General features: G+C 37.4%; 1 gene segment (V, D, J or C); it reads right to left on the reverse strand.

Annotated features, from left to right (window-relative positions):
- Nucleotides 1-2,328: 2,328 nt before the first annotated feature.
- Nucleotides 2,329-5,401, reverse strand: LOC120439906. The segment is given in 3 exon segments: nucleotides 2,329-2,745; nucleotides 2,827-2,920; nucleotides 5,147-5,401. Coding segments are annotated over 3 exon segments (651 nt in total).
- Nucleotides 5,402-15,939: the final 10,538 nt, after the last annotated feature.

Raw genomic sequence — 15,939 nt, forward strand, 5'->3', positions numbered from 1 at the left:
TTTTTTGTGTTCCGATGTGTGTATAAAGCAGATGAAGTTTTGAAGGACTTACATTTTTCAGAGTTTCTTTTTTATTATTCACTGTAAGCTTTTAACACAATCATAAATTTTAATATTTACACGTGAAAATAGGAAAACAGAATATTTAATATTCAAAGTTCTTGATGAAGCTGTTTTATTTTTTGTTGTTCTTGTTGTTGCTTAAATGTGCTGGACATGCTTTGAATGGTGGAAAGATAATTCTGACTTGGTGGAGTTTTTGTAAATAGTTTCTTCCTCTTGTGTCACTGTGACTCTCGAGCACAATAATAAACAGCTGAATCCTCACTGGTGAAGCTGCTCATCTGCAGATACAGCTGCTTTCTGCTGTTTCCTCTGAATGACTGAGAGTAGTAGATGCTGCTACTACTACTGTAGATCAAAGCAATCCACTCCAGTCCTTTTCCAGCAGCCTGTCTGAGCCAAGCTGCATCAATATCACTGCTGAACCCAGAGTATGTACAGGTCAGTCTGTGGGAGTCTCCAGGCCTTTTAACCACTGGTTCAGACTCAGTCAGTGTTTGACCTTCAGTACCTAAAAAGTGTTAAGAGTTCATTAGTGTAATCAAATTTTCTTTCCATAGTTTTATTTGTCCAATTAATTAGTTTGCTCTCACCAGCTGAGAAATTAAACAGAAAAAGAAAAAATGCTAAATAAAAAGGTCTGATCATTGTAACAGTTGTTGTCCAGTCTGCAGAGTGTATGTTGAGTCTTTGTGTTTTGTGCTGCGACATATATGAAGACAGTAAAGATAACAGTTTTGCATTGTCGCCTCCTCTTTTCAATACATTTTAATTCATGGGGCATAATTTAAACTGATGATATCATGAACAGTAAAGACACTAAAAGTCGTAAAATATGACTGAATAAAAATAATCTACAATTCATTCATGGTCTTAGAGCTCCTCCTCTGGGTGTTTCATGTTATAACTGTTCAGGCACTGAGAGGTTTTTGTTCAGCTCTGCTGATGGTTTGTGTCACTGTGGCTCTTTGGCACAATAATAAACAGCTGAATCCTCAGTCGTCAAGCTGTTCATCTGCAGATACACCTGCTTTCTGCTGTTGTCTCTGGAGATGGTGAAGCGGCCTCTGACTGACTGAGAGTAGTAGATTTTGCTGCTATCACTCTCAATAAAAGCAATCCACTCCAGTCCTTTTCCAGCAGCCTGTCTGTTCCAAACAGCATGAATATCACTGCTGAATCCTGAGTATGTACAGCTCAGTCTGTGGGAGTCTCCAGGCCTTTTAATCACTGATTCAGTCTCAGTCAGTGTTTGACCCTCAGTACCTACAGACAAAAACATGATTAGCTTCTTTATTTCAAACATTTCATAATGTTTGCAGAACAAATGTGCTGTCCTTACCAGCCCAGTAAACTGACACTATCAGAAAAACAAAGGTAAACCCAGGACACTTCATTGTAAAAGTCATGTCTCTCTACTCAGTCTACAGTCATGAAAACCAGTCTTGCAGTCCCTTTGTTATATTTGGCTACACATGTGTAAAGATCTGAATTTCCATAAACTCCTCCTTAAAGAGAAACACTTCATCTCATACAAACATCTGCACACCACTTATAATTAAATATTTAAGCAAATATTATATTTATTTACAAATGATTATTATTTTGTTACTTAATACAGAAAATTTTTCTCTCAAATTTTATACACCAATTTATTTCTGATACATCAGTAAAAAACTCCATATATATTCATTTTTAAATGTGTGCTCCATAAAGTAATACAGTAATTAACAATAGGAACATTATGACTCTTTACTGTTAAAGCTCATGTTGATGGAAGTGGATTCACTACAACATAGGCTGTTGATTAAAAACTGGAACTGGAGCAGTAAACATTTTATGAGGCATCCAAAACTCCATAAAACAAAACTAAAGTCCAATAAAACTAATCTTCAGCATGGTGAATGATGAACATATCAAAAAGGGTTTTCCATACAAAAAACAATTATATAAGAAAGTAACCAAACACCACTGACAGAATAAGGAACAACAGGGTGTCTGCCCACAGACAAGGAAAAACAAGAATACATAATTAGATTATTTGATCTTGGCATTATGACGTTTATGATTTAGATTTCACGGTGTCACTATGACTCTTGAAGAAAGCAATAAACAGCAGAATCCTCTGATGTCATCTGCAGATTCAGCTGCTTTCTGCTGTTTTCTCTGGAGATGGTAAACTGGTGCTGAACTGCTGCGATTAATATTTCTGTCTAACACTCCCTCTATCAAGAATAGCGACCCCTTAAAACAATATCTCTTTTTTCTTAAATATACCTTAAAATCATTATTAGTCTTAGAGCGCCTCCTCTGGTGGCTTCATGTTACAAATGTGTTCATGCACTGAGGGGTTTTTGTTCAGGTCTGTTGATGTTTTGTGTCACTGTGACTCTCTGGCACAGTAATACACAGCGGTGTCTTCAGGCTGCATATTCTGTCCATTTAAAGTTACTGTGTTGCTTGAAGTGTCTAAGTCAATGCTGAATTTGTTCTTTAGTGAATCTTTATAGTATGAAGCTGAAGTATGTTTCATCCCAATCCACTCCAGTCCTTTCCCTGCAGGCTGTCTGATCCAAGCTGTCCAGTAGCCAAGAGAATAAGAGACCTGACAGGTGATGGTCAGACGCTGACCTGGCTGCACAATCACAGAGGCTGTCTGCGTCAGCTTTTCACATTTCACACCTGTGGAGGAAACATGTTGAATGTAGTAACAGTAAGAATCAGTGTGCTGTGATCATAGTGATTCTGTTCAGTGAGACTCACAGGATCCAGCAGCAGCAGCAGAGCTACAGAGAACATGTTGGTGTTCAAAATGATCTGATGGGAGCTTCTCATCTTCTTCTGACTTTATATCAGCCTGTGAGGAAGTTTGATTTGCGTACAGAGGGATTCTGTTAGATTATACAAGAAAACAGATCATACTGTGGCATTGAGTAGTAAGAAAAAGAGTTTCAGCACAATTAATAAAAAATTACTGACGCCCATTTGCTGCACTGCTTTTATGCAGCAATGTTCATATTTTGCAGTCAGTTGTTTTCAGTGGGAAAAATCTAAAACCTAACAGTGATTAGCACAAAGTATTCAGATGGTGAGTGTGATGCATTTAACAGCTCCTTTTAGTCCCCTTTATGAACTGGTGAGACAGAATACTTCAGAAGTACTTGTTGTTTAAACAAATGATAAAAGATTTAATAATGAGTTCATGCTGATATTTGTCCTGCTCAGCAGCAGATTCCAGTTAGATATTAAATATGATTCATTCATGTTCCATTTCAGTATTTTAAACTGTTAGATTTCTTATAGCAATGTAAAAATATTTTCTAACATTTTTGATAAAAAGTTTAATCAGAAAATCAAACACTGCAAAATCAGCTACTCACATTTTAGCATGCATTTGTATGTGCATCTTTATACCGCCCCTTAAATATGCAAACCATATTCTTTTGCCATGTGTGTATCTGGCACAGTAACACACAGCACAGTGCTCTGGTATTAGTCTGTGCACGCTGCTGACATATCCATCTGCTAGTGCATCACTTTGTATCAATCCCATTGATACAATAACTGTTATTTAGTGTTTTAATACAAATACAATAATGTGCTTTACTGTTTTTTCTTCTTTTTTTATACAAAAGAAAATTCTTGCATACTGGTGGATTAACCATTACAGAAACATGAAAGTTTTACAAAAATAAAATCTCCAGAGTTGATATATGACACTGCTGAAAGGCAGTTCTTATATATTATGATTTTTATATATTCAAATATTGATAAACATTATACTTATATATTAATATCATATTATTTGTTTTTAAATCATCTCTGTGTACTACAAAAATTTTGTAATTCACCACCTGACTGTATCTGTGTGATTTATTGTACATACTATGGTGGAACAAAATATATATAATAAAAATACCAAAATTAATTCTATTTAGTCTGACCTGAATTAATGCTGATTAATGCATTACAGATGGTGTTTCTTCACAATGTTGTTGATGTTGAACAGCAATGAATTAATTTATCTTGATGTAAACTGCAGAAAGCAAGTTTTCCATGTACTTGGACAACATTTATTCCTCATGTGTCACTGTGGCTCTGGAGCACAATAATAGAAAGAAAAAGAGTGTAGATTTCATCATTATTATTATTATTATTATTATTATTATCATTATTATTATTGTTATTAAAGTGGGTCATCTTTGTTGATTTAAATCTACCTTTGATTAACTGGAAGTAATAGATATAAGAACTTCCTGTGTTTATAAAGGCAGCCTGTTCATAGGGTAGTCTCTGAATAAGAATCCAGAGCCTGTACAGATCAGTCTGTGAGAGCTGAATGACTGATTCAGATTCTGTCAGAGTCTGACCATCAATACATGTCAAGTTAAATAGTTTGGAAACACAAATAAATGCTGTGTAATGTTAGGGTCCATAAATGTTTTTATGTGCCCAGCATAATAAGTGCCTATACTGCCTTTTGAACTACAGATGACTGTTTAAATACCCTGAAATATGTCACTGATAAATTTATGAGTAATAAAATAAATGTTTCAGAGAGCCCAGGATTCAGCAACCAACAGCATCAGCAGAGCTACAGGTGAACTGATGGGAGCTTCTTCTGTTCACAGCACTAACATCACTCTTTATAAGAGTCTGTGAGGAAGTTTCCTTTGGATACAGACTGGCAATGACAAATTATAAAAGTGATAAGAGTTCTCCTGTCACTAATAGTTAGAGATTGCAGTCGTGGTGCAAAAATTCTTTGGTGCATACACAAAACAATGTAATTCACAACACTAGCTCAGAGATGTTTGACCTTTTTTATATCACTGATGAAATTTAAAACATTTAGATAAAGCAAAAGAAAACAATTACAATCACACAGAGATGAGCACAATGTTTTTGTCAGTGTGTTGATGTGTATTAATTAATTATTTATGCAAATTTAGCATTTTCTTTTTTTTCTTTTGATATATTAAGTTTTTGTACAGTGTTTCTTCCTCTTGTGTCATTGTGACTCTCAAGCACAATAATAAACAGCAGAATCCTCAGTCTTCAAGCTGCTCATCTGCAGATATACCTGCTTTCTGCTGTTGTCTCTGGAGATGGTAAATCTGCCTCTGACTGACTGAGAGTAGTGGATATAGCTTCTATCATCCTCAATAAAAGCAATCCACTCCAGTCTTTTTCCAGCAGCCTGTCTGATCCAAGCAGCATTAATATCATCACTGAACCCTGAGTATGTACAGGTCAGTCTGTGGGAGTCTCCAGGCCTTTTAATCACTGATTCAGACTCAGTCAGTGTTTGACTGTCAGTACCTACAGACAAAAACATAATTAATTGCTTTATTTCAAACATTTCATAATGTTTGCAGAAGAAATGTGCTGTCCTTACCAGCCCAGTAAACTGACACTATAAGACAAACAAACATAAAGCCAGAACATTTCATTGTAAAAGTCATGTCCCTCTGCTCAGTCTACAGTCATCAACCATGTAGTCCTTGTGTTATATTTGGCAACACTTGTGTAAAAATCTGAATTTGCATTAGTTTCTTCTCCACAAAGAGGAACAAGTGTCATGTCACACAAACTTCTGCACACCTCTTATCAGGTAAATCTTATCAGGTAAATGCACAAATTATGCTTATTATTTATTACATAATAGACAATAATTTTCTCTCAAAATGTATGAATTTCTGATAAATTTGTAAAAATCTCCATATGTAATAATCATTAAACACATGTTCTATGAAATTAATATTACTGTGGGAACAATATGACTTGTTACTGTTGCAGATCATGTTGATGGCATCTCTGAAAAAGTTTTACAAACAACAGCTGTTGCTTAAAAACCAGCACTAAACGAGTAAACCGTTTTATCAGACATCTAAACCTCCACAAAAAAGTACAATCCTCATTACCTTCAAATAAACAGCCCATTAGATACCAGAGATGGGAAGTAACGCGTTACTTGTAATCTGTAATCTGATTACTTTTTTCAAGTAACGAGTAATGTAAGGGATTACCATTGCAAAAACGGTAATTAGATTACCGTTACTTTCACGTAGGAACGCTGCGTTACTGCGTTACTAAAACCGTGATTTTTTTGCGAGAATGTCTCATGACAGTGACGTGGCGCGAGTGCGACGTTCGTGGCAACAGCTGTGTGCACATCAACAATGGATAATATATCGAGTGCGGGAGAGAGTATGAGCATGCAGCGTTTAAAGCGTGGAAGTACTGACCTTACTTTGAGTTTGATTCCATAAAAAGTGACAAAAACATTAGTGTCCACTGTTCACTGCATGGGAAGAAAATTTCTCTTTACAGCGAAAACCCCCCCTAAACTTCCAAGCAAGCACCGAGTACGCTACGACGTAATGTGAAATTCACAGAGAAACTCGCAGAGTCTTCAACTGACCGCTGCAGCACACCTGCACCAGGGCAAACATCCGCCTACCCCATTCCTGCTTTATAGGTGAAAATAGAGCAACAGGACCGCTGAGTCTTTGATTTTATTTATTTTCTGCTGTGTTTCACTTGCATCTATTTGAAAGAGTGAGTGTAAACACAAAAACATATTTTATTTTATGTGCTGGAATGTGCAGAAAATAGGTTTAAATGTTAAACGAATTTCTTCCAGTCAGAGAATGTTGCATATAATTTAATTTTTGTTTGATGCATGAAGTTAAAAGATTAAAACTAATAAAACAAGTTTTAAAAAGAGACTTTTCCATTTGATCACATTTTGTATGATGGATTATGCAGAAAAAGTAGAATTGGGCTGAAAGATCTATCGCTTTATTACCTATTCAGGTTGTAAATCGTGTTTTTAAAAAGTAACTAAGTAACTAAGTAATTAATTACTTTTGAAAATAAGTAATCAGTAAAGCAACGTGATTACTTTTTTGGGGAAGTAATCAGTAATTAGTTACTGATTACTTTTTTCAAGTAACTTGACCAACACTGTTAGATACAATGGTGCAGATATTTTATTTGTCCTTTCACCAGTGAAAGTAAATGTATCATCCTTATCTGACCAGTTCATTAAAAGAATGAGAAAAGTGAACCAAATATGAAGTCTGATGAAAACTATTTGCTGTATCTCTGTTCAGTCTACAGTTGATACAATGTTTTACTCTCTGTCCTAAACTCTTTAGCATTTATCTAAAAATGAACAAAAACATAGTTTTGCATCAGCTCCTCCTTCTCAAAGAGAATCACACTAAAGCCAACTTCAGTATACTAGAATTTATTGACTTAACTATTGTTACATTAATTGCATTCTGATCAGACAAATCTTGTAAATCCACACTTTCTTTGTATTCATTTACTCTTTGGTCACCAAATCATACTTGATAATTTATTAAGGGTTATGATGAGTGAATCAACAGGAATTAAAACGGAACTTTCAAACTCTTCTATTATTATTTTCTGATTTGATTGGTCAGTTGATAGCAGCAGTTCATTTATATAAATATGAAAACTTAATTTAACTTGTTGATTTGATGTGCTGAGTTTTTGTGCACTGTGGCTTTTGAGCGTAAAAATAATCAGCAGAATCATCATTCATCAAGCTGTTCATGTGCTGATACACATACTTTCTGCTAAACCCTGAGTATGTACAGGTCAGTGTTTGACCCTCACTACCTACTGAAATGTGAGCAAATTATTAGTGTAATCGCATTTCTTTACATCAGTTAACTCATCCAACAGAATGTCTGTCAGCTGAGAAACAAAGCAGAAACTGTAAAACTACTAAATAAACTGATCTGGTCATTGTTAAAGTCAGAATATCTTTGAACAGTCAACAGTGTGTCTGTTAGATTGAATCCCAACGTTTACTCTTGACCAGTGTTGGGTAAGTTACTTTAAATTAGTAACTTAGTTACATTACTAGTTACTTCTCTAAAAAAGTAACTCAGTTACTTCAAGTTACTCGTTACTTTCAGAGTAACTAGTTACTAGGGAAAGTAACTTTGGTTTTACTCAGAATTCTCTTGTTAATGTGTTGCTTCCCTAACTGGATACCCAGCAAGATTGCCAGTCTTCTAGCTTGCTTACTTGCCACAAGTGCACTGTGCCACCTACCAACAGAAAGGAAAAAATAATGTGCACATTTCCACAAGAGAAATCCGACGCCTGGACCGTCGTTGACCGCCGCCATGATTCTAGCCTGCTTTTTACATCCAACACAAAAACTGCAGTCGTGGTGCTTTTGATTGTACTCAGAACTTGGAAATTCTGCCTTCTGAATAGGAAGATGTAGGTAACACCAGACTGCAGATGAGCTGCATACAGGGCTGGACTGGGACAAAACAATCATCCCGGGCATTTTGACTAGAGACCGCCCACCATTATAGGAAAAATCATAAAGCCTTTGAATGAAAATAAACACTGTTGTGACAGTGATGTACACTGTTCTGATGGTATATATGGATCAATCTATCAATCGTTTGTTGTAAGACTCAGATAATTATTTTTTTTAAAAGCGAGACATTTTAAATGAGAATAATAAAGAAAATATTTCCTTGTGCCCCCTTTCCTGTTAATGCCCTACCTGGCCCCTGGCAACACTTTGCTAGACCCGCCCCTGCACAGTTACCAGCTGTCAGCTATGTAGAAAAGGATCCTGGTGTTATTTGTCTCTCAGAAACAGTTCATAACTTCCTTCAACTCATTCATGTCACCTAAAAGGTAAACCTGTTTCTCCATCACCTGTTCAACTCTGATGATTCAGTAAGGACATCTCCTGGTTTCATCTGCATGTTTCCCTCTCACCAGATAACCAAACCGATATCATGACCAGCAGCTTTACAGCTGTGGCTCCAGCAAACATCAGCTGATACTAGAAATTAATATTAAATAAATTCTAACAACAGCTGATCAAGCTTAAACGTGCTGCTGTTGTTTAACGCGACATCCGCTGGTTTCCTCTTTCTGGCGCAAAGTGGGCAATAAACAAACAAGAGAGAAAAGCCGATCAGCTGATCATTGATCAGTTTCATGATTGAAGTAGAAACGGGAGAGGAGAGAATGAGAGAAGAAGAGGCAGCTGTGCAGCTTCAGCTTTGTGTTTTTTTCATTGTAGCTGAAGTCCGGGACAAACTGTGTTCCTTTTCACCTCAGTACGAAACGCGTAATATTTTCTCTGAATACCAGACGATTCTGTTTTTTAGGGGACGGTTGGCAACTCTAATAATTAACCGTATGAACAAAATAAAGTTCAACATCAGTAACATAGCACCCACACAGCTGTATAGAAACTCCGTCATGCTAGCTAGCACGCAGTACGAAAATGTCAGCATACCGAAAATAAACTCCACCTAAACTTGGTTTATATCTGACCCAGATAGACTGCAGGTCATAACTTCTTACCTGAAGTTCAGTTCACCTGACACTCGGACGGGCGGCCGCTTCGGGTCTCTCCTCTTGCCTCCCTTTTCCTTCATCCACCTGCTGGCTTCCACCACTTGCTAATGTTATTGAATCTGTGGAAGCTCCGCGATATCCACCACACGAAGTAACGAGTAACGAGCCTATCTAAATCCCAGTAACGAGTAACGCGTTCCTGGTTTTGGCATAATAACTAGTTACCGTGCTCGTTGCCACAATAATAACGTAGTTACTGTAACGCGTTACTTAATAACGCGTTAGTCCCAACACTGCTCTTGACCATATATATTTATATTCAAATTAGTTTTGCATCGACTCCTCCTCAGCAAAGAATACCTGAAAGAGGAGAAAATGATCCTGATTTAATGGTGATCACTGTAGCTGATGAGCAGTGTGATGTATTAAGCAGTGGCCCCTTTGAAAGCAGCATGTGCTGTGCAAACCCCTCAGTTGAGTGAATGACCCAAAATGTTGTACTTGTACTCTATTTGTTGTGCCTGCTGATAATCTTTACAGACACTGTATGCTCCCGGTTCTTGTCTTTACTTTAGACTTTACTGCTGTAATCATCTCAGGAGAAGGTGAATCTACCCTGGAGTGACTGGTAGTAATAGATATAACAACTGCCTGTGTTTATAAAGGCAATCCACTCCAGTCCTTTTCCATGAGCCAGTCTGACCCAGTTCATAGCCCATATGGAAAAGAAATAGAAAAAACTTATAAAAGACTTGCATAAGATGTGGCCTACTTCATGTAGTGAATCATATAAGGCTTATATGATTGACTCATGAAAGTGGCCACTTTCATATATTGTTTTAGTAAGTATCCAAAACATACAACTTTCATCTATATAATTTTTCAAGGGATCTTATATCTGTTTTCACTCTTGTATGCTTTTCATACAAGTTTCACACAAGACAGATACAAACTTTACAAGATTTATATATATCTTTTCTATATACGAGGGTAGTCTCTGAATGTGAATCTAGAGCCTGTACAGGTCAGTCTGTGGGATTCTCCAGGCCTTTTACTGATTGGTTCAGATCCTGTCAGAGTCTGACCATAAACACCTGTCAAGATCATCAAATCACACAGTTAAATAGTTTTTAAATAAGTCGTCCTCACAGGAGACAAAACCAGATTACTCCAGTCTGCTATGAAAATGTATGAGTGATATTAGTTTTATCATTCCGGTAACAGTGGCAATTACACATAATTGTAATATACACGGTGGGCCATTTATATGGATACACCATAATAAAATGGGAATGGTTGGTGATATTAAAGTCCTGTTTGTGGCACATTAGTATATGTGAGGGGCCAAACTCCTCAAGATGGGTGGTGACCATGGTGGCCATTTAGAAGTCGGCCATCTTGGATACAACTTTTGTTTTTTCAATAGGAAAAGGGCCATGTGACACATCAAACTTATTGGTAATGTCACAAGAAAAACAATGGTGTGCTTGGTTTCAACGTAACTTTATTCTTTCATGAGTTATTTACAAGTTTCTGACCACTTATAAAATGTGTTCAATGTGCTGCCCATTGTGTTGGATTGTCAATGCAACCCTCTTCTCCCACTCTTCACACACTGATAGCAACACTGCAGGAGAAATGCCAGCACAGGCATCCAGTATCCGTAGTTTCAGGTGCTGCACATCTCGTATCTTCACACCATAGACAATTGACTTCAGATGACCCCAAAGATAAAAGTCTAAGGGGGTCAGATCGGGAGACCTTGAGGGCCATTCAACTGGCCCACGACGACCAATCCACTTTCCAGGAAACTGTTCATCTAGCAATGCTCGGACCTGGCACCCATAATGTGGTGGTGCACCATCTTGCTGGAAAAACTCAGGGAACGTGCCAGCTTCAGTGCATAAAGAGGGAAACACATCATCATGTAGCAATTTCAAATATCCAGTGGCCTTGAGGTTTCCATTGATGAAGAATGGACCCACTATCGTTGTACCCCATATACCACACCAAACCATCACTTTTGTTGTTCCAACAGTCTTGGAGGGATCCATCCAGTGTGGGTTAGTGTCAGACCAATAGCGGTGGTTTTGTTTGTTAACTTCACCATTCACATAAAAGTTTGCCTCATCACTGAACAAAATCTTCTGCGTGAACTGAGGGTCCTGTTCCAATTTTTGTTTTGCCCATTCTGCAAATTCTGTGCGCCGATCTGGGTCATCCTCGTTGAGATGCTGCAGTAGCTGGAGTTTGTAAGGGTGCCATTTGTGAGTAGCTAATATCCGCCGAAGAGATGTTCAACTAATCCCACTCTCCAGTGACATGCAGTGAGTGCTACGCTATGGGCTCTTGCTGAATGAAGCTTGGACAGCCACTGATGTTTCTTCATTAGTGACAGTTTTCTTGTGTCTACATTTTGGCAAATCCAACACTGAACCAGTTTCACAAAACTTAGCAAGCAGTTTGTTAACTGTAGCATGGGAGATGGGTGGTCTCGTAGGGTGTCTTGCATTGAAATCTGCTGCAATGACCGGGTTACTGCGTTCACGAGATATCAACACAATTTCGATCCGCTCCTCACGTGTTAACCTCTTCGACAGGTCAATGGCTGTGAACAAAGAGAAACTTGTAAATAACTCATGAAAGAATAAAGTTACGTTGAAACCAAGCACACCATTGTTTTTCTTGTGACATTACCAATAAGTTTGATGTGTCACATGGCACTCTTCCTATTGAAAAAACAAAAATTGTATCCAAGATGGCCGACTTCTAAATGACCACCATGCTCACCACCCATCTTGAGGAGTTTGCCCCCTCACATATATTAATGTGCCACAAACAGGACTTTAATACCAACCATTCCCATTTTATTATGGTGTATCCATATAAATGGCCCATAAGTTACATAAATTGTTTACATAAATAAGCTAAGCAAAAATTAATTTGATTTGAGTTAATATACTAATGCTACCTCTGAATGCCTATTGTTGATAATTACACTCCTTTTATGGAGAAGACTTTTTTGTATGTTTCCTCTGTAAATTTGATCTTTACAAAAACTGGCACAGTTTCTGAATTACAAAAGTAAACCGTCTTTAAGCTTCTTTGTGACTCACTGAGTTTTTAAATGCAAGAATGCTTTAAGGGTTTTTGTACAGGTCTCTTCATAGTTTTTGTTACTGCTGCACAGTAATATAAAGCAGAGTCCTCTGGCTTTAAGTTGGACAGTCTCAGATACACCATGCTGTTCCCGTTGTTTCTGGAGGTTTCTACACGTCCTTGCATGCTGCTGGCATAAATGGCTCAAACCAAATAACCATCCACTCTAGTGTTTTTCCTGCAGGTTGTCTGATCCAGTCCATTCCTGCTTGGCCAAAACTGAAACCAGCTCCTCTACAGGAAAGACTGAGGGCTTCTTGGGGCTTTTTTAACACTGGACTGGAAGGAATGGACTCCAAAGCCTGACCATTCAAACCTGCTGAACAACCAGAAGAAAAAACAGATCAGTGAAAATCAAGGAAGAAAATAATGATTTAAACAAATGATCTAAATAAAAATAATAATTTATATATCACAACATGAACCAACATACAGGGCAGACAGACAACTGTAAGCAGGACAGACAGTCTGAACATCATCTTGAAAGTGAAGGTTTGAGCAAAGGGTTTCAAATCAAGAGGACAGAAGTCTGCACCTGGATTTTACTAGGTATGATGTCTGTGTTGTGTGGAGGAGAGCGAAACAGAATACACTGACATGAGACAGTTGAATAAGTGTGTGTTGCTTTTGATGTGTTGGTTGTGCAGCTGTTCAGACTTTACAATATGATTGTGTAACAGTTACAGTCAGTGTGCTGTGATCCTGCTGTCAGTGTTTGTGTTCAATGAGACTCACAACATCCAGCAGCAGCAGAGCTACAGTTTTCTGCAGGGAGCTTCTCTCCTTCTGTTGCAACCAAGTGTCTTATATAAAGTCTTTATGTTAGTCTGGATAGAAGTTTTTTTGTGTACCGATGTGTGTATAAAGCAGATGAAGTTTTGAAAGACTTACATTTTTCAGAGTTTTTTTTTTATTATTCACTGAAAGCTTTTAACACAATCATAAATTTTAATATTTACACGTGAAAATAGGAAAACAGAATATTTAATATTCAAAGTTCTTGATAAAGCTGTTTGATTTTTTGTTGTTCTTGTTGTTGCTTAAATGTGCTGGACATGCTTTGAATGGTGGAAAGCAAATTCCGACTTGGCTGAGTTTTTATACAGAGTTTCTTCCTCTTGTGTCACTGTGACTCTCGAGCACAATAATAAACAGCTGAATCCTCACTGGTGAAGCTGCTCATCTGCAGATACAGCTGCTTTCTGCTGTTTCCTCTGAATGACTGAGAGTAGTAGATGCTGCTACTACTACTGTAGATCAAAGCGATCCACTCCAGTCCTTTTCCAGCAGCCTGTCTGATCCAAGCAGCAAAAATATCGCCACCAAATCCTGAGTATGTACAGGTCAGTCTGTGGGAGTCTCCAGGCCTTTTAACCACTGGTTCAGACTCAGTCAGTGTTTGACCTTCAGTACCTAAAAAGTGTTAAAAGTTCATTAGTGTAATCAAATTTTCTTCACATAGTTTTATTTGTCCAATTAATTCGTTTGCTCTTACCAGCTGAGAAATTAAACAGAAAAAGAAAAAATGCTAAATAAAAAGGTCTGATCATTGTAACAGTTGTTGTCCAGTCTGCAGAGTGTATGTTGAGTCTTTGTGTTTTGTGCTGCGACATATATGAAGACAGTAAAGATAACAGTCTTGCATTGTCTCCTCCTCTTTTCAACACCTTTTAATTCATGGGGCATAATTTAAACTGATGATATCATGAACAGTAAAGACACTAAAAGTCGTATAATATAACTGAATAAAAATAATCTACAATTCATTCATGGTCTTAGAGCTCCTCCTCTGGGTGTTTCATGTTATAACTGTTCAGGCACTGAGAGGTTTTTGTTCAGCTCTGCTGATGGTTTGTGTCACTGTGGCTCTCGAGCACAATAATAAACAGCTGAATCTTCAGTCGTCAAGCTGTTCATCTGCAGATACACCTGCTTTCTGCTGTTGTCTCTGGAGATGGTGAAGCGGCCTCTGACTGACTGAGAGTACCGGATATGGTTGCTATCACTGTGGAGCCCAGCAATCCACTCCAGTCCTTTTCCAGCAGCCTGTCTGAGCCAAGCAGCATGAATATCACTGCTGAACCCTGAGTATGTACAGGTCAGTCTGTGGGAGTCTCCAGGCCTTTTAATCACTGATTCAGACTCAGTCAGTGTTTGACTGTCAGTACCTACAGACAAAAACATGATTAGCTTCTTTATTTCAAACATATCTTATTGTTTGCAGAGAAATGTGCTGTCCTTACCAGCCCAGTAAACTGACACTATAAAAAAAACTAACATAAAGCCAGGACAGTTCATTGTAAAAGTCATGTCTCTCTGCTCAGTCTACAGTCATGAAAACCAGTCTTGCAGTCCCTTTGTTATATTTGGCTACACATGTGTAAAGATCTGAATTTGCATAAACTCCTCCATAAAGAGAAACACACTTCATCTCATACAAACATCTGCACACCACTTATAATTAAATATTTAAGCAAATATTATATTTATTTACAAATGATTATCATTATTTGTTACTTAATAAAGAACATTTTTCTCTCAAAATTTATACACCAATTTATTTCTGATACATCAGTGAAAAACTCCATATATATTCATTATTAAATGTGTGCACCATAAAGTAATACAGTAATTAACAATAGGAACATTATGACTCTTTACTGTTAAAGCTCATGTTGATGGAAGTGGATTCACTACAACATCAGCTGTTGCTTAAAAACAGGAAATAGAGCAGTAAACATTTTATGAGGCATCCAAAACTCAATAAAACAAAACTAAACTCCAATAAAACTAATCTTCAGCATGGTGAATGATGAACATATCAAAAAGGGTTTTCCATACAAAAAACAATTATATAAAAAAGTAACCAAACACCACTGACAGAATAAGGAACAACAGGGTGTCTGCCCACAGACAAGCAAAAACAAGAATTTATAATTAGATTATTTGATCTTGGCATTATGATGTTTATGATTTACATTTCACGGTGTCACTATGACTCTTGAGGAAAAGAATAAACAGCAGAATCCTCTGATGTCATCTGCAGATTCAGCTGCTTTCTGCTGTTTTCTCTGGAGATGGTAAACTGGTGCTGAACTGCTGCGATTAATATTTCTGTCTAACACTCCCTCTATCAAGAATAGCGACCCCTTAAAACAATTCCCCTTTTTTCCATAACACACCTTAAAATTATTATTGGTCTTAGAGCTCGTCCTCTGGTGGCTTCATAATACAAATGTGTTCATGCACTGAGAGGTTTTTATTCAGGTCTGCTGATGTTTTGTGTCACTGTGACTCTCTGGCACAGTAATACACAGCAGTGTCTTCAGGCTGCATATTCTG

The sequence above is a fragment of the Oreochromis aureus genome, linkage group 4 (assembly GCF_013358895.1).
Source record: "Oreochromis aureus strain Israel breed Guangdong linkage group 4, ZZ_aureus, whole genome shotgun sequence".
In the NCBI taxonomy this organism is placed as follows: Eukaryota; Metazoa; Chordata; class Actinopteri; order Cichliformes; family Cichlidae; genus Oreochromis; species Oreochromis aureus.